This window comes from Podarcis erhardii, assembly GCF_964252035.2.
Source record: "Podarcis erhardii genome assembly, chromosome: 4".
Lineage (NCBI taxonomy): Eukaryota > Metazoa > Chordata > Lepidosauria > Squamata > Lacertidae > Podarcis > Podarcis erhardii.
This window is the reverse complement of record NC_138508.1, coordinates 2,654,528-2,677,436: the sequence shown is the minus strand read 5'-3', so window position 1 is coordinate 2,677,436 and position 22,909 is coordinate 2,654,528. Positions and strand designations below refer to the sequence as shown.

Here is a 22,909-nt window from a genome sequence, read left to right as displayed (position 1 = left end):
GCCAGGAAGCCGTGGATCCGTGATTTTTGTGGTGCAAGCTGTGCCCCTGGACATGATGTGTGATTTGACAGGGAGTTTGGGCTGATCTAGTGCAAAAAGCATGAGGATCCATGAGGATCCATGCTTTGGAACCACGTTTTTGGGCCACGGTATGGCCAGGAAGCCGTGGATCCGTGATTTTTGTGGTGCAGGTTGTGCCCCTGGCTATGACGTGTGATCTGACGGTGAATTTGGGCTGGCCCAATGCGAAAAGCATAAGGATCCATGAGGATCCGTACTTCGAAACCACGTTTTTGGGCCATGGTGTTGCCAGGAAGACGTGGATCCGAGTTTTTTGTGGTGCAGGCTGTGCCCCTGGCTATGACGTGTGATCTGACGGTGAGTTTGGGTTGCCCAATGCGAAAAGCGTGAGGATCCATGAGGATCCGTGATTCAAAACCACGTTTTTGGGCCACGGCATGGCCAGGCAGGCGTGGATCCGAGTTTTTTGTGGTGGATGCTGTGCCCCTGGCCATGATGTTTGATCTGATGGTGACTTTGGGCTGGTCTTGTGCAAAAACCGTGAGGATCCATGAGGATCCATGCTTCGGAACCACGTTTTTGGGCCACGGTATGGCCAGGAAGCCGTGGATCCGTGATTTTTGTGGTGCAGGTTGTGCCCCTGGCTATGACGTGTGATCTGACGGTGAATTTGGGCTGGCCCAATGCGAAAAGCGTGAGGATCCATGAGGATCCGTGATTCAAAACCACGTTTTTGGGCCACGGCATGGCCAGGCAGGCGTGGATCCGAGTTTTTTGTGGTGTAGGCTGTGCCCCTGGCTATGGTATGTGATTTGACGGTGAGTTTGGGTTGGCCTAATGCGAAAAGCGTGAGGATCCATGAGGATCCGTGCTTCAAAACCACGTTTTTGGGCCACGGTATGGCCAGGAAGCCACGGATCCGTGATTTTTGTGGTGGATGCTGTGCCCCAGGCCATGATATGTGATTTGACAGTGAGTTTGGGTTGGCCCAATGCAAAAAGTGTGAGGATCCATGAGGATCCGTGTTTCAAAACCACGTTTTTGGGCCACGGTATGGCCAGGAAGCCGTGGATCTGAGTTTTTTGTGGTGCAGGCTGTGCCCCTGGCTATGACGTGTGATCTGACGGTGAGTTTGGGTTGGCCCAATGCGAAAAGCGTGAGGATCCATGAGGATCCGTGATTCAAAACCACGTTTTTGGGCCACGGCATTGCCAGGCAGGCGTGGATCCGAGTTTTTTGTGGTGTAGGCTGTGCCCCTGGCTATGGTATGTGATTTGACGGTGAGTTTGGGTTGGCGTAATGCGAAAAGCGTGAGGATCCATGAGGATCCGTGCTTCAAAACCACGTTTTTGGGCCACGGTATGGCCAGGAAGCCGTGGCTCCGTGATTTTTGTGGTGTAGGCTGTGCCCCTGGCCATGATGTTTGAACTGATGGTGACTTTGGGCTGGTCTTGTGCAAAAATCATGAGGATCCATGAGGATCCATGTTTTTTAAACATGTTTTTGCGCCCCTGCGGCCCCACGAAATAGTGGATGCATGATTTTTTTGATGCTGTCTACAGAGTAAGACATAGTCTACAGTACCATGGTGGTTTTATTTAATTTGAATGAAAAAATCATATGAATTCACGAGGATCCGTCTAGATCCGCCTTTTACCTTTTTCCGTCCTCAGACAACAACTAAACCTGCCTCCTCGGTAATGACATAAGCTTAGCTCCTCCTCCTTTCTGTGATCACTGAGATCGGTAGCCGCCTGTAGAACTTGCCCCAGCCATTGTGTTGGGTGGGGCCCACTCCCCCGGCAGTCCTGTCCCCCTCGTCTTAAGAACCAAATACAAACTATACAATAACTATATTGTATAGCAGAAACTAATTTAGTCAGTAGAAACTAATTTAAAAAACAAGAACAATACACAACAACTTACATTTATACTGAAATTAAACTAATCCCCAGCAACAGCTAAACGTTTATCCCACCCCCAACAAAGGGAAAAAACCAACACCCAGCATTGAAAGCGCCCCAGATTAAAAACTATTTTTAAAGATTTGCCCCAGCCCGTGAGCTTCTTCCAGTGAGTCTGGGCTCCCCAGGATTGACAGCAGGGCAAGGTCCCTCCGGCCCCCCAGGGGTCTCTGCTGATGAGCAGGGGGAGTCTGGTCCTCGCCCCCCCCCCCAGGCCAGGAGGGAAAAGGCCTTGCAGGGAGCAGGTCTTCCTTCCAGCACTCAGGGCAGCAGCAGCCCTGGAGATTTGGAAGGATTTGGGGTGATGCCTCCTCGCTCTGCGTCTCCTGTGTTCTGTGTTTTAAATGTCTCTGAGATCTCTGGAGGAAGGGAGGGAGGTGCTCAGAGTCCAACCAGGAGCCTCACCCCCAAAAGGGATATCTGGCCAGTGGCGGAGCCAGGGGGGGGCAGCTGCCCCCCCCCACCATATCCATTAAAAATAATAAGAACATGAGGTTCTGCCAAGCGAGAGAGGGCTGAGCTGGGTGGACTCGGCATTGCAAGGGTTAAAGGGAAGTGAGCTGCCTTCCTAGAGAGGACAGGAAGCAAGGGGGGGAGCAGGTCCTCCAGAGCCAAGGCCCCTCCCTCCCTCCCCAGTCCTTTTCTTGCTTGGGTGTCTCTCCTGCAAGGGCTGCCTCGCTCTCCCCTCCTGGGATCTGGTGAGTCTCCTCTCTCTCCCCCCAGAGGGTGCAGTGGGGAGACGGGGGTCCCAGGGCTGCAGCAGGGGAGGGGGCCTGGGGGGCCTGATCTGCTCCTGCAGGGGGGGGACCCCAAGTCAGGGGGGAGGAGGGGGTCCTGCCAGGGAGGGGCCAGGGCTGCCACGCTCTCCTTCCTGCAGATCAGAGGATCCCAAACTCATCTGGCCCTCCGCCCCCCCTTCAGAAAAAAATCTCCCTTCTTCAAACAAAGGAGTCCCTGGGACTTTAACTCTGTGTGACGTCGCTCAGCCTCATTGCACAACTGAGGAAACATGTGCAAATGGTTTTCCAAAGCTGGAGGAGGAGGTGAACACTAGCCCCCCAGAAAAAAACAAAACCCCACGGGGAGGGAGGAAGGAAAGGTGGGAGAGAAAGGAGAGGAATAAGGAGAGGGATCCCAGCCCATAGTCTGGCTGCTGCATTGCAGACCAGTTTCCCAGTCGTCTCCCAGGGCAGCTCCCCACGGAGGCCACTGCAGCCAGCCCCTCGCACCCAGAGCAGGGCATCCCAGGACCACATCCTCTCTGTCCCAAAGGGATTGTTGCTGGAAATGGGCGCTGCTACTCACTGAGCCTCCAGGGTTAAGCTATCTAATAGAATAATCATAATAAATTGTCAGCCTAAATTTCAAGAGAGATGTCTTTGGCCCACTTGGCCCTCAGGGGGTTGGCCAGATACATACCTGGCCCTCAGAGCAAAGAAAAAGGAACCCCACCCCAAGGGGTCTGCCTGGAGAGTGGCAGAGAGTCCAAGTGCAAGAAAAGGAGACAGAAGCGTGGGGGTGGGGGTGGAGCAACTCCTGAGGACCCCCGGATGAGGACCCCCACTAGAGCCAAGCATCCATTTCCCACAAGATACAAATGACTCCCTTATCAGGCAGTTCTCACTTCACGCATTGACTGGAAGGCAGGAGAAAGCAGGTTGATTCATCTCCCAGAAATCCCTTCCGCTGCCTCCAGATTTTGCATTGCAATCTTCCTTCTAGGAGAGCTAGAGGCTGCTTCTTCCTCCTCCTCCTCCTCCTCCCTCTTATTCTTCCCTCTTGCTTGCTAAGGGAACCTTTTTCTTCTACCAACCTACAAATTCTGTTGCCTCCACATTTGTTGCCTCCACATTTTGCATTGCTAGAAGGCTAGAGACATATTTCTTCTCCACTTTCCCCGCAGATAAGATAGCTCATGGTCTGGAATGTGGTGCAGTCCAGCCCTGGTTCCCTCCATGACTTATCCATGCTTGCTCAGGGAACCATTTTCTTCTCCTGATATTAGACAACTTTTGTAACAGAACAATGTATTTGCTTTGTAGGATTTGCTAGAGCTTTTCATTCAGACAGACAGAACTTGGCAGAAGACCAAAGGGTTCCTTCCGATCTCTTAGAGGCTTCCTGAGAGCACAGATGGATGAGCAAGACTCAGCTGGCCCTGGAGCAGGAAGAGGCCATGTCATCCAAACGGGGAGCAGTGGGGGATTCTGGGAAAACTCTGGGCAGAAGATCCATGGTGAGGAGGACACCCTCCGCTCAGAGGTGCAGAGCCAGCAGGTGAGGCAGTTCTGCTGCCAGGAGGTCAAAGGACCCCGAGAGGTTTGCAGCCGACTCTACCACCTTTGCCATCAGTGGCTGAAGCCAGAAAGGCACACGAAAGCTGAGATGCTGGACCTGGTGATCTTGGAGCAGTTCCTGGCTGTCCTTCCCCCGGAGATGGAGAGCTGGGTGAGGGAATGCGGAGTGGAGACCAGTTCGCAGGCGGTGGCCCTGGCCGAAGGTTTCCTCCTGAGTCAGGCAGAGGAGAGAAAGCAGGTGAGAGAGACTTTCCTCTGGATACTCCCAAGGGGCTCCAAACAGGACAGAGAACATCCCATAATGGTCTGCTGATGGCCCATCCATGGAATGATACCTAACACCCTTAAGTCTTTGTCATTCTCTTTCTAACATTTCTCACCATTCATTCTCTGTTTTGAATCCTTGTTTCTTTTTCAGGGAAAGGATTATTTTGCAGAAATGGACCTGGATTCCTGTGAGGCAGAGAGGCCTCCGTTGGACACCAGAGTGAGGTCACTGGGTAAGGAGGAAGGTGGTTTTTCTCCATTTGGTCTCATTCTGTTGGTTTTCCAACTCATCTAGGGGTTCTTTTCATCTTGTTTGGGGGGGAAACAGTTGGGAACAAGGGTCCAGAGGAGGGGAGATGAATTTCTGCACAACTAACATATGAAATGGGCACAAACATCAAAATGCACTCAGCAAGTTAGGCTTTCTCAAAGGCCCATCTGTGGTTAGAGATGCCCTGTTTCACCTGTGAGTGAAGCAGGCACACCTGGCATCCTGATTACCTTTTTTCTCTTGCAGGTGACAGAATGATGGCAGCAAGACCTCCTGATCCGCCTTTTCATGGGGGCAGAAGGGAAGCAGCGGCTGTGGAACCAGATCAGGTCAGGGGAAGCTGCCTTGTGGGGACAGAGGCCGAGGGATGGAGCAATGTCATGGACTGGTTGGGCACAGAGGAATGGTGGGAGGAAGCAGCCGGGGAACCAGGAAGGGAAGAGGGCTCAGAGCCGAAGGAGTGGAGGTGGAGGAAGGATGAGCAGTCAGAGGGGGAAGACTGGGAAGAGGAGGTGTCAGAAGCTGAAGGGGAAACAGGGCTTAGTGAGCTGGGAGACTCTGTGGCAGAATGCAGCCCAGAATCAGAGGCAGAAGAGGAAGGAAGCGAGTGGGAGAGGGAGGTCGAGAGGCAGAGGTGAGTCAGGAGAAGGAGGAGCCACCGGGGGCTCCCTCTCCTTCTGCCAGAATCCACCCTCCCTGCTTGTCTCTCAGAGCCAGCAGATGGCTGACAATGGAGGAGCAAAGGCAGGCTGCACACTGGAACACTGTTCAATTGCTTGCAAGAAGCTCTAGAGAGGAGGGGAATTAGAAAGTTGTGGGGAGCCGGGAGCCTTCACTCTTTGCAACTGCTTTTGTGGAGGAAGATGCTCAGGGAATGAGCTGCTGTTCTCATGAAGCCCGAAACTCAGCCAAGTCTGTGAATATCATGTTCTTGCTAAGAAAGTGTGAACTCCAGCTGTGTACTGTGGGATTTCCTACCCATATAACTCTGTGACACCAGCCTTCTCAATATCACCAGTAGGATTCATCTGTAGTTGCAGTTTTCATAGAATCCTAGAGTTGAAAGGGACCCCAAGAGTCATCAAGTCCCACCCCCTGCATTGCAGGAGTCTCAGCTAGATCCTCCAAGACAGATGGCCATCCAAACTAGGCTTCTTTTATTTCTAAATTGATCATTGAATGCTAAAATTGGTTTCTAAGCAGTGAACAGATTACAAATAGTGACCAGCATTCACCTAGCCAGCCCTATCTGCTGCAAAAGGGGGCCTGCCCCCCACTCCTCCCCCTCTCCATGCCCCCATGAACCCCTGGAATTTGGCTCTAGGGCATTGGGAGGGAACCTCCCCAGAACAACTCACGAGGAGAGGAGAAAGTGGATCCTTCCATCGGGGAAACGGGAATGCTTGCGTAAGCAGAATAACGTAAACATAACTTGGAGTACCACCTATTTGCACAAAGACAAATACCCATAATTAAAAGCAGAAAAAAATAATTCAATTAAAGTGTTAAAATAAGCATCCATAATTAACATGTACAGCAAAGCAATCCTATTGAAACAACACAGCAATTAACAGGAAGGAAACCACAGAGCATTGTGTAGCAGATCATATTTCTGCTGTCTCAGAGGAGGACATTTCCCTTTTTCTTTTAGGGTCCAGTGTGCTTTGAAGATGTCGCTGTTCGTTTCACGGACGAGGAGTGGGAGTTGCTGGATCCTGACCAGAGAGCTCTGCATAAGGACGTCATGGAGGAGACTCGTGGGACCGTGGCCTCTCTTGGTAAGGCTCCCTGTGGGATTGTCCTATATGCCAGGAAATTCAAGAAATACCTCTATGTGACAAACGTCATATATTTTCACAGAGCTCAACAGCGCCCCCTACAACACCTGGGAACCTAACACCCCCAGAAGAAACAGCAAATTGCAGTTTTTTCTGTGAACCATTTCCCTCTAGTTCTGCCTTTTTATACCACGATTCAGTGGTCTGAACTGCCCAGGATATCTCAAATGTCAGCTTCAGAGTTGTTAGGAAAGATAAGCAGCTACTATCAGGTTTTCTGTTTTTATTTTTGCTCCTGTCAGTCTTGGATTGACCAAAGAGATGACTGGAAGTGGAGATGGAGGGGATGCCATGACTGGGCCAAACAAAATCCGTCCCAGAGAAGAGCCAGGCTTATTGAATCTCAGGTAGTAGTAGCAGTGATAATAATAATAATAATAATAATAATAATAATAATAATAATAATAATAATAATAATTAATAATAATAATAATAATAATAATAATAATAATAATAATAATAATTTTATTTTCACCCTCCCCATCTGGCTGGGTTATCCCAGGCACTCTGGGCTGCTTCCAACACATGTATAAACATGAAACATAAATAATAACAATCTGATCCCATCTAAAAAGTACATTAACTTTAAAATGAACATCTTACACTAGAGGCCAAAATTGTGGATACCTTTTGTGAAAAGTGCATTTCTGAGGTTTGATGGCTCATAACACCACTTTTTGAGGAATAATACCATAAAATTATATAGCATCGGAAAGATAATTTAATGAAGAATGTAATGCAAGAAATTTTATGAAGGAGTATTTATTAGAACAGCAGTCATAAAGAAAAAACGTGAAACCATTGGTAACCTTTAGTTTTAATTACGGCCTTATAACGCCTTCGCATGGAGTGAACCAGGTTTTTTAGTTCTGCAGCTGTAATAATGTGACACCAAGACTGAATTATTGCCTCTATTAATTAGGCTTTATCGCTGGGTTGCTTCTGACTAAGAAGTTTCTTTAGTCGGCTCCATAGACTTTCACTTGGATTAAGGTCTGGGCTATTCCCAGGCCATTCAAGCAGTGGAATATTATTATCTTCAAACGACCTTTTGCACAAAGCAGCAACATGACATGGAGCTGAACTCTGTTGAAATGTAAAATAATTAAATAAACAAATATTTATACAAACATATGTAAATGCTTCAGTATATGGGGAAAGATCACATGGAGAACGCTTCAGTTTGGGCTCAAGTATTTCATTTGTGTATTTTGGGAAGTTTACATTTCCATTGTCAGTGTATGAAAATGCAAAGGAACTGACTTCCTTTGTCTCCTCAGCCTGGTCCTCGGACCCTTGTCGGCATAAAGGAGTCCACAAGAAGAGTGCCCTTGCAGAGTATTTTCTGCTTTTATTGTTAAAAGTCTTTATCTGCAAAACGAACAACCAACTGTACACACATCAACACTACCAGCTTTCACCAACCAACCCACACCCAACACTAACATTGACCACTCTAAATATACAGGTACAATTAGGTGAAAGGTTGCATGAGTCATTGTAGGCCGCTGACTCATGCTGACTTAGTTCTTTTAGCATTAAAGAAACAGCGGCCAATTTATAGCCGTGACACCCATTAATGAAACAAATTCATAACACTAGCTGGGTGTTTCACGGTCGGTGAAATGCATGTAGGATATAAATCTTCTCTTATTCTTCTCCTCGCGTATGTCATGCCATCACTACCAAGCAAGGAGATTTGGGTCTCATCGCTCCAAATAACATTGTCCCATTGTTTCACTGTCCAGTTAACATGGGTTTAATCTTTTCAACCTTTGCTTGAGAGAGAACAATGGCTTTTTCCTTAGAATTCTAGCATTTAGACCAGTCCTTGCCCTCAACTTCACATTACATTGCGCCATGTCATCTTGTAGACACCCAGATGATTTTCTTCTGTCACGTGGGCACAGTCTCTCCATTCTTTGATCATCACTTGCTATTGTGCACCTTTTCCTGCCTTTACCAGTCTGATTTTGGAGTGAATGAGTTTCTTCTTTTTTAAAATAATTTTTATTAACAGGCCAATCACATCACATTAATTCCAAATAACAATAATTCCAAATTACATAGTCAATTTTTTAAAAAAAATTGTTGGGGGTACCCATGCTTCAAGCTCCGAAAGGGATCCGATCATCTCTCTTGCTGCTGCTTTAATTACACAGTTCTGTCAAAATAATATTCACAGTTCTGTTCAATCTTATTTTTGTTGTTTTCCTCATATTCTTGTTGTTATCTCCTTTCTTTGTGATCTCTGATAATCTCCACAAGCGGGTTGAAGACAAACATTGTTATTTCCTGTGTGGATTTTACACTCATCCAAGAGTGTATGATGGCTGGGAGTTTGTTAAGAGGGAGATAGTAAAAGCACAACTTCAGGCAATACCAATGAGACGGAAACATGGAAGGTGCCTAAAGAAGCCAGGGTGGCTATCTAAAGAACTTTTAACTGAGTTAAGATTAAAAAAGGATGTGTACAAAAAATGGAAAAGGGGGGAAACCACCAAAGAGGAATTCAATCAAATAGCCAGCACGTGTAGACACAAAGTCAGAAAAGCTAAAGCACAGAATGAACTCAGGCTTGCTAGAGAGGTTAAAAGCAACAAAAAAGGCTTTTATGGGTATGTTCGTAGCAAAAGGAAGAACAAAGAAACATTGGGGTCACTCAGAGGAGAAGATGGTGAAATGCAAACAGGGGACACAGAAAGGGCTGAACTCCTCAATGTCTTCTTTGCCTCAGTCTTCTCCGATAAAGAAAACAATGCCCGACCTGAAGAATTTGGAGCAGATGATTCAGCAGAGGAAACACAGCCCAGAATAACTAAGGAGATAGTACAAGAATACTTGGCTAGTTTAGATGTATTCAAGTCTCCAGGGCCAGATGAACTGCATTCAAGAGTATTAAAAGAACTGGCAGATGTGATCTCAGAGCCACTGGCAGTCATCTTTGAGAATTCCTGGAGAACAGGCGAAGTCCCGGCAGACTGGAGGAGGGCAAATGATGTCCCTATTTTCAAAAAGGGGGAAAGAGAGGACCCAAATAATTACCACCCAGTCAGTCTGACATCAATACCAGGGAAGATTCTGGAGCAGATCATTAAGCAAACAGTCTGTGAGCACCTAGAAAGGAATGCTGTGATCACCAATAGTCAGCATGAATTTCTGAAAAATAAGTCATGTCAGACTAACCTGATCTCATTTTTTGACAGAATTACAAGCCTGGTAGATGAAGGGAACACAGTGGATGTAGCCTACCTTGATTTCAGCAAGGAATTTGACAAGGTGCCCCATGATATTCTTGTAAAGAAGCTGGTAAAATGCGGTCTTGACTATGCTCCCACTCAGTGGATTTGTAACTGGCTGACTGACCGAACCCAAAGGGTGCTCATCAATGGTTCCTCTTCATCCTGGAGAAGAGTGACTAGTGGGGTGCCACAGGGTTCTGTCTTGGGCCCGGTCTTATTCAACATCTTTATCAACGACTTGGATGATGGACTCAAGGGCATCCTGATCAAATTTGCAGATGACACCAAACTGGGAGGGGTGGCTAACACCCCAGAGGACAGGATCACACTTCAAAACGACCTTGACAGATTAGAGAACTGGGCCAAAACAAACAAGATGAATTTTAACAGGGAGAAATTTAAAGTATTGCACTTGGGCAAAAAAAATGAGAGGCACAAATACAAGATGGGTGACACCTGGCTTGAGAGCAGTACATGTGAAAAGGATCTAGGAGTCTTGGTTGACCACAAACTTGACATGAGCCAACAGTGTGATGTGGCAGCTAAAAAAGCCAATGCAATTCTGGGCTGCATCAATAGGAGTATAGCATCTAGATCAAGGGAAGTAATAGTGCCACTGTATTCTGCTCTGGTCAGACCTTACCTGGAGTACTGTGTGCAGTTCTGGGCACCACAGTTCAAGAAGGACACTGACAAACTGGAATGTGTCCAGAGGAGGGCAACCAAAATGGTCAAAGGCCTGGACTTCCGGGTTGGCGCCATCGCCGAATGGCGGACTCCCTCCGAGCTCCGGAGGGAGCCTGCTCGGCAGGGGCTGGGTCCTACCGCATCGGCGACGCGGGGACCCTCAAAAACCATGGGTGCTGAAACCCATTGACATGGTGACTCGGCGGGCACCGTTTGCGCCCCCCGACCCGCGAAGGAGCCTTTTTAAAGGCTACGGAGCGGGGGACGGGGGGTGGTGTGGTGCTATGAGTCCTCCGCTTCTCCTGCCGAGCGAAGCCACATGCCATTTGACGGAGAGCGCTGACTTCTTGTATTGAAAATTTGGACTAAAAAGAACAACCCGTGAGTAATCGGGAAATCGGATTCAAAAGGAAAAAAAATTTAAATTTGGAACGAGCGGGGGAGGTGCAAAAAGGAAGTCCGTCTCCCCCGGTTGTAGAGGATTTAAAGCAACGATTTGACAACTAAGATCGAGAGCTGTTTTATATTGATAAAGTTATTAATTTCACGATGGAAAATTATAAGACTGTGCTGGAGGAGAAAAGTGGAATGTGTGAGCTAAAACGCAACCCCCCCGGGAACTGGGAGCGATCCGTGAGGGCACCTGGTGAGGAGAAATAGAAGCTTTGACAGCTGTCAAAGGAGCTGTCAAAGTTGAAGAATAAAAAGAGAACTTTGTTACGAGGACTTTGCCGGTTACATTTGTTACAATTTGATATAAATTGTTGAAAACAAGGGATAGCAAGTTACTTTGACTGTTGGGTGTGATCTGGAAGGAAACTGAGTTACCATAATCCCTCTAGAGGGGCTGTGGGACACTACAAGTATTGCTGGTATGGAATTTGAATAGGACTTTTTATCTCCTGGGAAAACTGCAGAAATGGAACACTATTTTGTCTACAGAGGTCTCTACACTAAAGGAGTCAATAGATTTATCTATTGAAGAATGGAAGGGACTTGACGTAAGGTTTAGTTCCTGAATAACAAAGCCTCTGTAGAGGAACTAGAAGCTTTTGGAATTAGAACATTTTTTGCAGTGGAGCAGGAAAAGAAACCAGAGGAAAGTGAGGAGACAGAACAACAAGAACAACAAGAATTGGACAAAGTTGGAAGTGGGAACATTTGGGACATCCAGATTTGAAAGGTCTAAAGAAATAAAATTGGAGTTTTTACTCTTAAATATAGAGATCTGGATGGAAAAAATGGACCTTCTTGAGATAGAGTCCTTCCAAGATTGGATGTTCGAAATTAAAGACGACCAAAAAGATGGCAAAGACTATTAAAAAGACGGCAAAGTGGAGTTGTGAAGGATTTCGGCCTAGATGTGGGATCTCCAGGACGACAGCAGACATTGATGGACATTGGGGAACGCAACCGGGAAAGGGGGGAGGGAAATTTGGAATCCAAAGGGTGTAAAATTATACTTCATTTTTTATTTTTTTATTCTATTCTGATCTGCATATTAAAGAGGGGAACTCGTGGAAGGGAACAGGGGTCGATTTTAGGGGATGGAAAAATATTTTTAACAATGGGTCAATGATAATAAGTCTAAAATTTGGGGTAAGAACTTGCTGAATCTATTTGAAGGAATTGGAATACAAGAGGGGGTGGGGTGGGGAAGTCCTGGAAAGATGTTAATGAAAATAAGGTTTTAAAGTGGATGTTTTATTTTTTATTTTTATTTTTTTGTTATATTTGGAAACTTTCAATAAATATTATTTAAAAAAAAACAAAACAAAATGGTCAAAGGCCTGGAAACGATGCCTTATGAGGAACGGCTAAGGGAGCTGGGCATGTTTAGCCTGGAGAAGAGGAGGTTAAGGGGTGATATGATAGCCATGTTCAAATATATAAAAGGATGTCACATAGAGGAGGGAGAAAGGTTGTTTTCTGCTGCTCCAGAGCAATGGTTCCAAACTACAAGAAAGAAGATTCCACCTAAACATTAGGAAGAACTTCCTGACAGTAAGAGCTGTTCGACAGTGGAATTTGCAGCCAAGGTGTATGGTGGAGTCTCCTCCTTTGGAGGTCTTTAAGCAGAGACTTGACAACCATATGTCAGGAGTGCTTTGATGGTGTTTCTGTTGGAATTCTGCCTCGGTCAGAGGGATGTGCCAGTCTCCAGGCACCGGCTGAATTCCTTTTGACCTTCCCCCTGCGACTCCCGGCAGGAAAAACAGATGAGGTCCGTATCGGCGATTTTTCCCAGACTGTGAGAAAAACACACCACTGTTTCTCCCCTGCTCCCTGCTTCCCCAGGGAGGGGAATCAGACAGACAGAAGTGTATTTACATGCTTTTATTTCTGTCTTTAGCAGCCATACAGTTAAAGATGTCTGCACTCTTTGAACAACAGAGAGAAACTCACAAACTCCACCCACGTACATCCTGTACAGGTCATATGACACACACACTGAGCTAACATCCGGTGCTCAATACGGAGAATGGACTGCCCCTTTCTTGCCATGGTAACAGTCACAAACATCCTGTCTGGCTTTGCAGCCAGCAGCAGCTGGCTTAGCTGCTTCTTGCTTCCGCATTGCTTCTTTATAGTAACATACTCCCCCTAAAGAATCAATGCGTGCAGCGTGCAATGCATGATCCAGAGAAGAAAACAAACAGTTGTTATATGTATAACATTCCCCTGCTGTTTCAGTTCCACCCTTGGAACTACCCGCCACTGGTTTTACCAATGTACCTCTCTGGTTGTGTGGCTTCCAAGGAATGAGTGCTTCTGCATTACCTTGGTTAGCAACTCTCTGTTGTGCCTTTGTCTCTGACTCAGACACAGCTTCAATCTGACCTTGGTCATTTACAACAGCAACACATGCAATAGCTAGGTTGGCAAACTCTTTTGAATACCTCTTGGGTGGTACACCCTTCGTTGCTCTCTCAGACCTACGTAAGAGGTGCTGCTCTTCTCTGCTTTCTGGTTCAGCCTTTGGACTCTTTGGTGAACCAGTACCAATTGTAAACAGTGGTTCATCCTCCTCTTCTGAGGGTCTAGTCATTATGTGAGATTTCCTCTCAATGACTGTGACAACTGAGCTGTCTGAGCTATCGCTGTCATCATCTGTACTACTGAATTCAATAAAATCATCATCATCATCAGAATCATCATCTCCTGTGGGAAATGTGTGAACAATCACTCGCTCCTGTTCAGGAGCACTCTCTAGAAATTTTGTGAGAATCACCTGACCAGATTCAGACAAAATTACTCTGTAGAGACCCTTTTCATAACCCACAAAAATGCCTCTGGCATTCTTTACTCCACCCGGAGCTTCTGTCCTCACATGAGACCCAAAAACCTTGAAATGGGCAACAGACGGTTTTCTATGGAACAGTTTCTCAAAAGGAGAACTTCCCAACTCTTTTGAAAACTTTCTCAACCACGTATAACAAAACGACTGTGCTGGACCCGGGGGAAAGGTACCGTGAGCGTAGTCTGAGTCCACACGAAGAGGGGCGAGGTCCAAGGCGGAGAGCCGGGCGGGGAACAGGAACGCTGGAACAGGAGGCTGAGCAGGGAACAGGAACACCGGATGGTCAGGAACAGGAGGCCGAGCAGGGAACAGGAGCACCGGATGGTCAGGAACAGGAGGCCAAGCAGGGATCAGGAACACAGGAAGGTCCAAAGCCAACAACGACGTTGCTCCCGCAACCTGGGACCGGGCTGACTGGGCTTTTATCCTCTTCTAAGGCCAGGGGCGGTCCCGGCCCCCAGGAGCCCCGCCTCCTCTGGCCTTAAGGCGAGCACTCCTCCTGGGAGCAACCAGTTCCCTTCGCCTCTCTGCCCTAAGCCTCTGCAGATCAGGAGAGGCCGAAGGGTTACTGGGCCCTGGAGGAGGCTCACCTGTAGCCACTGAGTCCTCAAGCCCCTCTGGGGCCTGAAGGGTTTCACCTGGGGCCAGCTCCTGGTGCTCTGCCACAGGTGCAGGCTCTTCAGCATCTAGGCCTTGCCCCAGTTCAGCCGGCCCTGGAGGCGGGGACTCCTGTGCAGGCTGGGATTCCTCTGGTTCATCCTCTGAATCGGAACCCCAGGCCATCACACCATCCCCCCTCCCAGGCCCCCCCCCAACCAAGGGTCCGGACCCGGCTTGCCGGGGTACGTCGCATGGAACTCTCGGAGGCAGGCAGGTGCGTGGACGTTGGCCGCTGGTTCCCAGGAACGGTCCTCCGGTCCGTACCCCTTCCAGTCAATGAGATACTGCAGCTTTCCCCTGCGGTATCGGGAGTCCAGGATGCGTTCCACCTCGTACTCAGGCTCTCCCTGAACCAACACTGGCTGCGGTCGGGGACGGTTCGGGTGGAACTCGTCGGGTGGGGCCACTGGACTCAGAAGGGACCTGTGGAAGACCGGGTGAACCTTCAGGGTTGCGGGTAACCGGAGACGGAATGCCACAGGAGAGACTTGGTCCACGATAGGGAACGGGCCGGTGAATCGGGCGTCCAACTTCCGCGAAGGTCGAGAGGGGTGGAGGTGGCGAGTGGAGAGCCAAACCAGGTCACCGACGCGAAGTTCCGGCCCCACCTGGCGGTGGCGGTCGGCCTGGGCTTTGTACGCTTCCTTGGCCTGGTGCAGTTGCTCCACCAAAAGCTGTTGCTGGGACTGGAGCTCTTGAAGCCACTCCGTCACCGCCGGGACCGCGGATGCCGGCAGCACATCTGGAAACAGCCGTGGATGATAACCGTAACTGGCCTGGAACGGGGTCTGCTGGGTGGACGCATTCACCGCGTTGTTGTAGGCGAACTCCGCCAATGCCAGGTGGTCGACCCAGTCATCCTGCTGGTAGCTGCAGTAACACCGGAGGTACTGCTCCAGCACCGCGTTCGCCCGTTCCGTCTGGCCATCGGTCTGTGGGTGGTAGGCTGACGAGAGGCAGACCTCTGTCCCGAGGGTCTGGTGTAATGCTCGCCAGAACCGGGATGTGAACTGAACGCCCCGGTCGGACACCACGCGCTCAGGTAGGCCATGCAGGCGGAAGACATGCTGAAGGTACAGCTGAGCGGTTTCCTTGGCTGTGGGTACAGATGGGCAGGGGGCGCAGTGCACCATCTTGGTGAAATGGTCGGAGAAAACTAGGAGGCAGGTACAACCACGAGACGGGGGTAAGTCCACTACAAAGTCCAACGAAACCGTGTGCCAAGGGCGCGGTGGAACTGGCAATGGCTGAAGTAGGCCGGGGGGTCGCCCGGTAGGGCCCTTGGCGCGCCGGCAGACATCACAACCAGCAACGTATCGAGCCACATCAGCCTTCAGGCGGGGCCACCAAAACTCACGACTGACCAGATGGGTGGTCCGATACCGTCCAAAGTGCCCCGCTGCTGGGGCATCATGGGCCATCCGGAGAACCTCCAGCCGCAGTGGCCCTGGCGGGATGTACAGACGACCGTGGTGCAGCAGAAGGCCCTGATGCAGGACCAGCCCCGGATACTGTGGGCTGGACCCTTCAGCCAGCTCCTGGAGTCGTTCCTGGGCCCAAGCGTCGACCCGCTGCTGTTTCCGCACCCGAGCCTGCAGTGGCTCCGCCTCCTGGGTGGCCAGGAATGCAGCTGGAGGTAGGATCGTGGTGGGTTCTGCTTGCTGTACCGTGTCTGAGTTGTCTTCAGGTTTCCGGGACAGGGCATCCGCCTTCTGGTTCTGAGAGCTAGGGATGTAGCGGATCCGGAACTGGAACCAGGAAAAGAACAACGCCCACCGGATCTGTCTTTGGTTCAGCTTGCGGGTGGTCTGGAGGTACTCCAGGTTCCGGTGGTCGGTTCTCACCTCCACCGGATGTCGTGCCCCCTCAAGATGGTGGCGCCAGACCTCAAAGGCCACCTTGATGGCCAGTAGTTCCCGCTCCCACACAGTATAGTTATGCTCCGCTGGTAGGAGCTGGCGGGAATAGAAGGCACAGGGTAAGAGTGGCGCTTCAGGTCCATTCTGTTGAGACAAGACGGCACCGAGAGCCGTACTGGAGGCGTCGGTCTCCACCACAAAGGGTCGAGAGGGGTCAGGATGTTGTAAGATTGGCGCCCTCTGGAAACAGGCCTTCAACCCCTGAAACGCCTCCTCTGCCTCCTTGTCCCAGGAAAACGGCGTCTTTGGGCGCAGTAGCCGGGTCAACGGGGTGGTGCGATGAGCATAATCTGCGATGAAGGTCCGGTAGTAGTTGGCGAACCCCAGGAAACGCTGTAGGTCCTTGCGGTTCCGGGGTGCCGCCCATTCTCGAACCGCTGCCACCTTCCCAGGGTCCATCTGCACCCCATCTGGAGAGAGCCGGTGTCCAAGGAAGTCCACAGTCCGCTGATGGAACTCGCACTTGCTGAGCTTTGCGTACAAACGGTGCTCACGCAAGCGCTGCAGCACAGTCCGGACATGTCCCTCATGGCGAGCTGGGTCACGGGAGTAAACCAGTATGTCATCCAAGTACACCACCACGTACTTGTCTAACAAGTCCTGGAACACGTGGTTGATGTAGCGTTGGAACACAGCAGGCGCGTTGCACAAACCGAAAGGCATAACCAAGTATTCGAACTGCCCGTACCGGGTCCCAAATGCTGTCTTCCACTCATCCCCGGCTCGGATCCGAATCAAGTTGTAGGCCCCCCGGAGGTCCAGCTTGGTGAACACCTGTGCCCCTTGCACCCGCTCCAGCAACTCCGAGATAAGGGGCAAGGGGTACCGGTCTGGGATGGTAATTTTGTTCAGGGCTCGGTAATCATGGCAAGGGCGAAGTTCCCCACATTTCTTCTTAACAAAGAGCACTGGTGCCGCGGTAGGCGAGGTGGAAGGCCTAATGAACCCACGCTCCAGGTTCTTGCGCAAGAAGTCCTGCAAAGCCTCGCGCTCTGGCTCTGTTAGAGAATATAAGCGACTCACTGGTAAGGGCGCTCCGGGCTGGAGGTCTATGCCGCAGTCAAAAGGCCGATGCGGCGGCAGCTGGTCTGCCCCCCGTTCCTCGAACACGTCCTGGTAGTCCTGGTACATGGCTGGGAGCGTGGGTGCTGCCTCCTCCGTGGGCGCGGCCGCCAGCGTCTCGGATTGAGCATGGGAACATGGGTCTGGGAAGTGCACAGTCCGTTTGACCCAGTCAATCTGAACGTTGTGAGCTTCCAGCCAGTCCATCCCGAGCACGAGGGGGAACCGGGGCATAGAGGCAATGTCCAAAGTTCGCAACTCCCGGTGCTGCTGGAGACACAGGACCAGGGGCTGGGTCTCCTGAGTAACGGCTCCTGAACATAGAAGCCGTCCGTCAATTGCTTCCACCTGGACCGGTTCTGGCTTGTTCCGAAGTGGCACCTGATGATGGGCAGCAAAAGCAGCGTCCATATAAGAACGGGTTGCTCCTGAATCCACCAAAGCATGGGTAAGAATCCAGGGCCCACCTGGAGGGTATAAACGTACCGGAACCATAAGATGTTGCAAGTCCATTGGTGCGGGCCCATTCTGCGCTGTTTGGGACCCCCGGTAGCTAGGGCCATCAGCTACTGGGGGTTGGCGGTTTCCCTGCGGCTGGCGTTTCTCAGGGCAGGACCGAGCGTAGTGTCCACTTCCGCCACAGTAGAGACATAGATTCCCCTCCCGACGCCGCACCTTCTCTGCGGGGGAAAGGCGTGGCCGCACTGCCCCGAGCTGCATAGGCTCCTCCGATAACTCAGTTGTGACCGTGGGGCTGCCGGAAGAAACTGGTGCCGAGAACTGGAGGTGTCGTCGGCCCCGGGCCTGGCGACGATCCTCCAGCCGGTCGTCTATCTGTAGACTCCGTTGAATGAGAGTGTCTAGCGTGGTGGGGCGTTCCATTGTGGCCAGCTGGTCCAGTATCTCGTCCGAAAGCCCTTCGAGATACTGGTCCCGCAATGCCGAGTCGTTCCAGGTCAAGTCCTGTGCCAACAGCCGAAACTCCGTGGTATATGCGGTCACCGTGGACTCGCCCTGTTTCAACTGCCGAATCGCCCGGTTGGCTTGACTCCCTTTCTGGGGGTTGCCGAACGCGGCCTCCAAAAGATTGCAAAACCCCGTATAGTCTGCCAGCAAGGGGGAGTCTTGCCTGAGTAGCGGCAACGCCCACTTGGCCGCCTGGTCCTTTAACAAACTAATCAAAAAGTGCACCTTGGTGCGGTCGTCAGGGAAGTTCCGGGCTCGCCCCTGAATATACAGCTTGGCTTGGGCGAGGAACATGGGAAAGCTGGCCGGGGCTCCATCAAATTTCTCGGGCAAAGCCACTGGGTACTTGCCAGGAGCCGGGGCGTCGGCCCCAGGAGCCGGTAGGGCTTCCAAGCGCTGCTGAAGTGCCGTAACCGCGTCGCTGAGCTGCTGCACGGTGTGAGTCAAGGCCTGGTTCTTCTGGGCCAAAGCCACCAGCGCAGCCACCTGGTCAGCCATGGCCTCTGGCTCTTCCCGAACGCACCCCAACGAAGGGGGAGTGCGGGTGTGGCGGGAGCAAACTGTGCTGGACCCGGGGGAAAGGTACCGTGAGCGTAGTCTGAGTCCACACGAAGAGGGGCGAGGTCCAAGGCGGAGAGCCGGGCGGGGAACAGGAACGCTGGAACAGGAGGCCGAGCAGGGAACAGGAACACCGGATGGTCAGGAACAGGAGGCCGAGCAGGGAACAGGAGCACCGGATGGTCAGGAACAGGAGGCCTAGCAGGGATCAGGAACACAGGAAGGTCCAAAGCCAACAACGACGTTGCTCCCGCAACCTGGGACCGGGCTGACTGGGCTTTTATCCTCTTCTAAGGCCAGGGGCGGTCCCGGCCCCCAGGAGCCCCGCCTCCTCTGGCCTTAAGGCGAGCACTCCTCCTGGGAGCAACCAGTTCCCTTCGCCTCTCTGCCCTAAGCCTCTGCAGATCAGGAGAGGCCGAAGGGTTACTGGGCCCTGGAGGAGGCTCACCTGTAGCCACTGAGTCCTCAAGCCCCTCTGGGGCCTGAAGGGTTTCACCTGGGGCCAGCTCCTGGTGCTCTGCCACAGGTGCAGGCTCTTCAGCATCTAGGCCTTGCCCCAGTTCAGCCGGCCCTGGAGGCGGGGACTCCTGTGCAGGCTGGGATTCCTCTGGTTCATCCTCTGAATCGGAACCCCAGGCCATCACAACGACATTAGCGACTCAGCCCAGTACTCATGTGGCAGATGTGAACTTAGCAATTGCGCCTCCATTCCCTTTTGCAATTCTTTGTTCACCCTAACACAGACACATCTCTTCCATGCTTCTTCGGAAGCAGCTATTTTGTGTCTTATCCCTTTCTTCTTCAGGAACCTCTGGAAATCCTGTAAGAGAAAAATTGGCTTCTCATCTGTGCAAAGACAATCTATGTCAGCATCATGCATATTTTTAACCTTGTCACAAAACTCTTTAAACCTTTCTAAGGCGTCTTTTGGTCTCTCCAAAAGATAAATCCAGACAAAACCTGTGAAAGAATCAACACATATTAGGTAATACTTTGCATTGCCTCTAGATGGTGCTAGAGGACCAATCACATCAGCATACACCCGCTGAAATGCCCTGTTGACCCTCGAGGTGACCTGCTTGGTGTTCTTCTTGGCTACACCTGCAAAAGAAATCATGTTAGAATTGCATTTCATGTAATCGCTTTGATCAAAAGTCAACAAATACAGTCCATCTTTCTCTTTGGCAGAAAGATACAACTCTCCATCTTTGTAGATCTCGCAGTTCTCATCATCATAGGACAGTTTTAGTCCCTTCTTGGCAATCTGCGAAACGCTGAGCAGATTGTACTTCAACTCTGGAACCAAATAAACATTGTTTATAGTCAAGTTCAGACTTTCAAGATACACAGTTCTAATTCCGGTCGCTTCTAGCTCTTGACCGTTGGCTTGTTGTACAACGAAGCTTTGCTTCTTAAACGACGAAAATAGCTCTCTGTGATGGGTCATGTGAACCGTGGCGCCCGTGTCAATGACAAAAGCGTTCTCCACTTCTGGTGTGGCCTTTAGCGACATCATAACCATTGCAGGCTTCGCCTGTGACTTGGCATGACTTTTGCCTGACGCCTCAGACTTCGTGGAGCTTCCCTTGGCACCTTTGTTCTGACGTGGCTTCTTGCAGTTCCGCTGAAGATGCCCAGTCTGTCCACAATTGAAACATCGGACAACGTTCAAAGCTACAGCATTTTCTCCAGTAGCAACAGCATTGGGGGTGTCAGAACTCCGTTCTTGTCTCCCCCTGTCCTTGACCTCCAGGGCAGCAAGTCTGTCATGTTCATTAAGCACAACTGCATAGACCCTCTCCGAAGTCAACTGAGCAGCCGGTAGCAAACCAAGCTGACTGGCAACGGATTTGTAAGTCGGATTAAGGCTGTTTATCACCATGAAGCAAAACACTTCCTCTTGCAGACGGAAATTGCGTTCCACCATCTGTTGACGTAGATATTTCATTTCCGTCAGGTGCGCTTGAACATCTCCATCAGGCGCAAGCCTCAGGTTGGTCAGCTTTTCAAAATACAGCAACGCTGAAGAACCTGCATCTCTCTGGTGTCCTTCTCAGCGTGTCCCAAACTTCTTTCGCGTGCTCTAAATCTTGTATATGGATAAGCTGAGAGTCTGACACACACAGAATTATAGCCGTTCTGGCCTTCACATTCTGTGACTCCCAAGCACACGTTGGTGCTGCAGGGATGGGGTTCTCAATCACCCCAAACAGTCTCTGATTCTGCAGCAAGGCCTTCATCTTAATAGACCAAGATGCATAATTGTCATTGGTCAGGAGGGGTGGAGAAGGCAAACCTCCCCCCTTCTTGACATCCATTTTGAGTCCTTGCATTAACTCTCAAGCACAAGCCTCTAAAATCCAATAGCTGGTTTGTTTACGCTCTTGGGCACCTGGCAGCTCTAACACTGGCTGCGTTGGAATGTTCCTTCCAAGAGTTCGTGAGAGCCTTAGTCAAAACAAACTTTGTTTTTGCCTCTCTGAGGCATATCCTGACTGTCCAGCCCTCTCGGGTAACTGGCCGGCGTTGCTTAGCAACAGTGCATTCCTTTCCTTGGACAGGAAACCACAAGAATTTCTGGAATGCAGGCCTCTCTCACTTGGTTGGAGCTGTTTTTCCCAAACGCTGCTCCTTTGAAGCAGAGAATGAATCAATCTGCATTCACACTTCTAAGCCCGAAAATCTCATACCTTGGGCTCCGTGGCTTGGCTGTCAGCTTCTTCTGGTCAGCTTCTGGCTGCAGAGAACCTCTCACTTCAGGCTTCCATGGAGCGATGAAAACAGCAGCTCTGCTACTATTTTTTGCAGACTTCCATGGATCGAAGAAACCATCCTCTGCTACCAATGTTGGAATTCTGCCTCGGTCAGAGGGATGTGCCAGTCTCCAGGCACCGGCTGAATTCCTTTTGACCTTCCCCCTGCGACTCCCGGCAGGAAAAACAGATGAGGTCCGTATCGGCGATTTTTCCCAGACTGTGAGAAAAACACACCACTGTTTCTCCCCTGCTCCCTGCTTCCCCAGGGAGGGGAATCAGACAGACAGAAGTGTATTTACATGCTTTTATTTCTGTCTTTAGCAGCCATACAGTTAAAGATGTCTGCACTCTTTGAACAACAGAGAGAAACTCACAAACTCCACCCACGTACATCCTGTACAGGTCATATGACACACACACTGAGCTAACATCCGGTGCTCAATACGGAGAATGGACTGCCCCTTTCTTGCCATGGTAACAGTCACAAACATCCTGTCTGGCTTTGCAGCCAGCAGCAGCTGGCTTAGCTGCTTCTTGCTTCCGCATTGCTTCTTTATAGTAACAGTTTCCTGCTTGGCAGGGGGTTGGACTCAATGGCCTTTGTGGTCTCTTCCAACTCTATGATTCTATGATTCTATGAGCCATAAAAGTAGACAGACGCCATTTCAACACCTCCGTACAAAACATTCGGACAGTCTGTCCTGATCTCACCAGGCCCGCCGCTCCCTCATAAATTTTCTCAGGGAGCCCTGCTAGGCTGAACCCACACTCCAACTTAGTAACAGCCATAGTCCTCCTTCCCCTGGATTCCTGCAGGCAAGCCTGCCATGATAAATCTCTTTTTATAACTGCGTCACAAAGGATTTACTTTCATTTCCTGATGCTCCCATAAGCCACGTCCTTGCATAGTAACTAATTTCCACACAGTTCTTATTTCTCCTGCTTGTGATCAGTAATTGCAACGATTCTTTTTTTTGGGGGGGGGGATTATTGGGTACTCACATAAGACCAAAAAAGAAAAAAAATTCTCCCCCCTCCTTTTCAGTCTTGCTCCGACATACCGATCCTTTGATGAATCTTCTTCTTGATTTATTCCTCTT

The 22,909-nt window shown here is 50.3% G+C and overlaps 3 protein-coding genes across 10 annotated transcripts in view; 2 read left to right on the top strand and 1 right to left on the bottom strand.

Annotated features, from left to right (window-relative positions):
• LOC309340953 (uncharacterized protein) overlaps window positions 1-22,909 on the bottom strand; it is a 233,778-nt gene that overhangs the window by 176,877 nt on the left and 33,992 nt on the right. The window lies entirely within an intron of this gene.
• LOC309340965 (uncharacterized protein) overlaps window positions 1-22,909 on the top strand; it is a 156,591-nt gene that overhangs the window by 128,124 nt on the left and 5,558 nt on the right. Inside the window, exons 3-6 of the mRNA XM_081860300.1 lie at window positions 4,028-4,520; window positions 4,701-4,782; window positions 5,067-5,149; window positions 6,472-6,598. Coding sequence (XP_081716426.1) covers window positions 4,119-4,520; window positions 4,701-4,782; window positions 5,067-5,149; window positions 6,472-6,598 — 694 coding nt within the window. The 5' untranslated portion in view covers window positions 4,028-4,118. The remainder of the gene's footprint in view (window positions 1-4,027; window positions 4,521-4,700; window positions 4,783-5,066; window positions 5,150-6,471; window positions 6,599-22,909) is intronic.
• Window positions 2,839-22,909, top strand: part of LOC309341012 (uncharacterized protein) — a 188,440-nt gene continuing 168,369 nt past the window's right edge. Inside the window, exon 1 of the mRNA XM_081860394.1 lies at window positions 2,839-3,028. The gene's annotated coding sequence lies outside the window, so the exon portion shown is untranslated. The remainder of the gene's footprint in view (window positions 3,029-22,909) is intronic.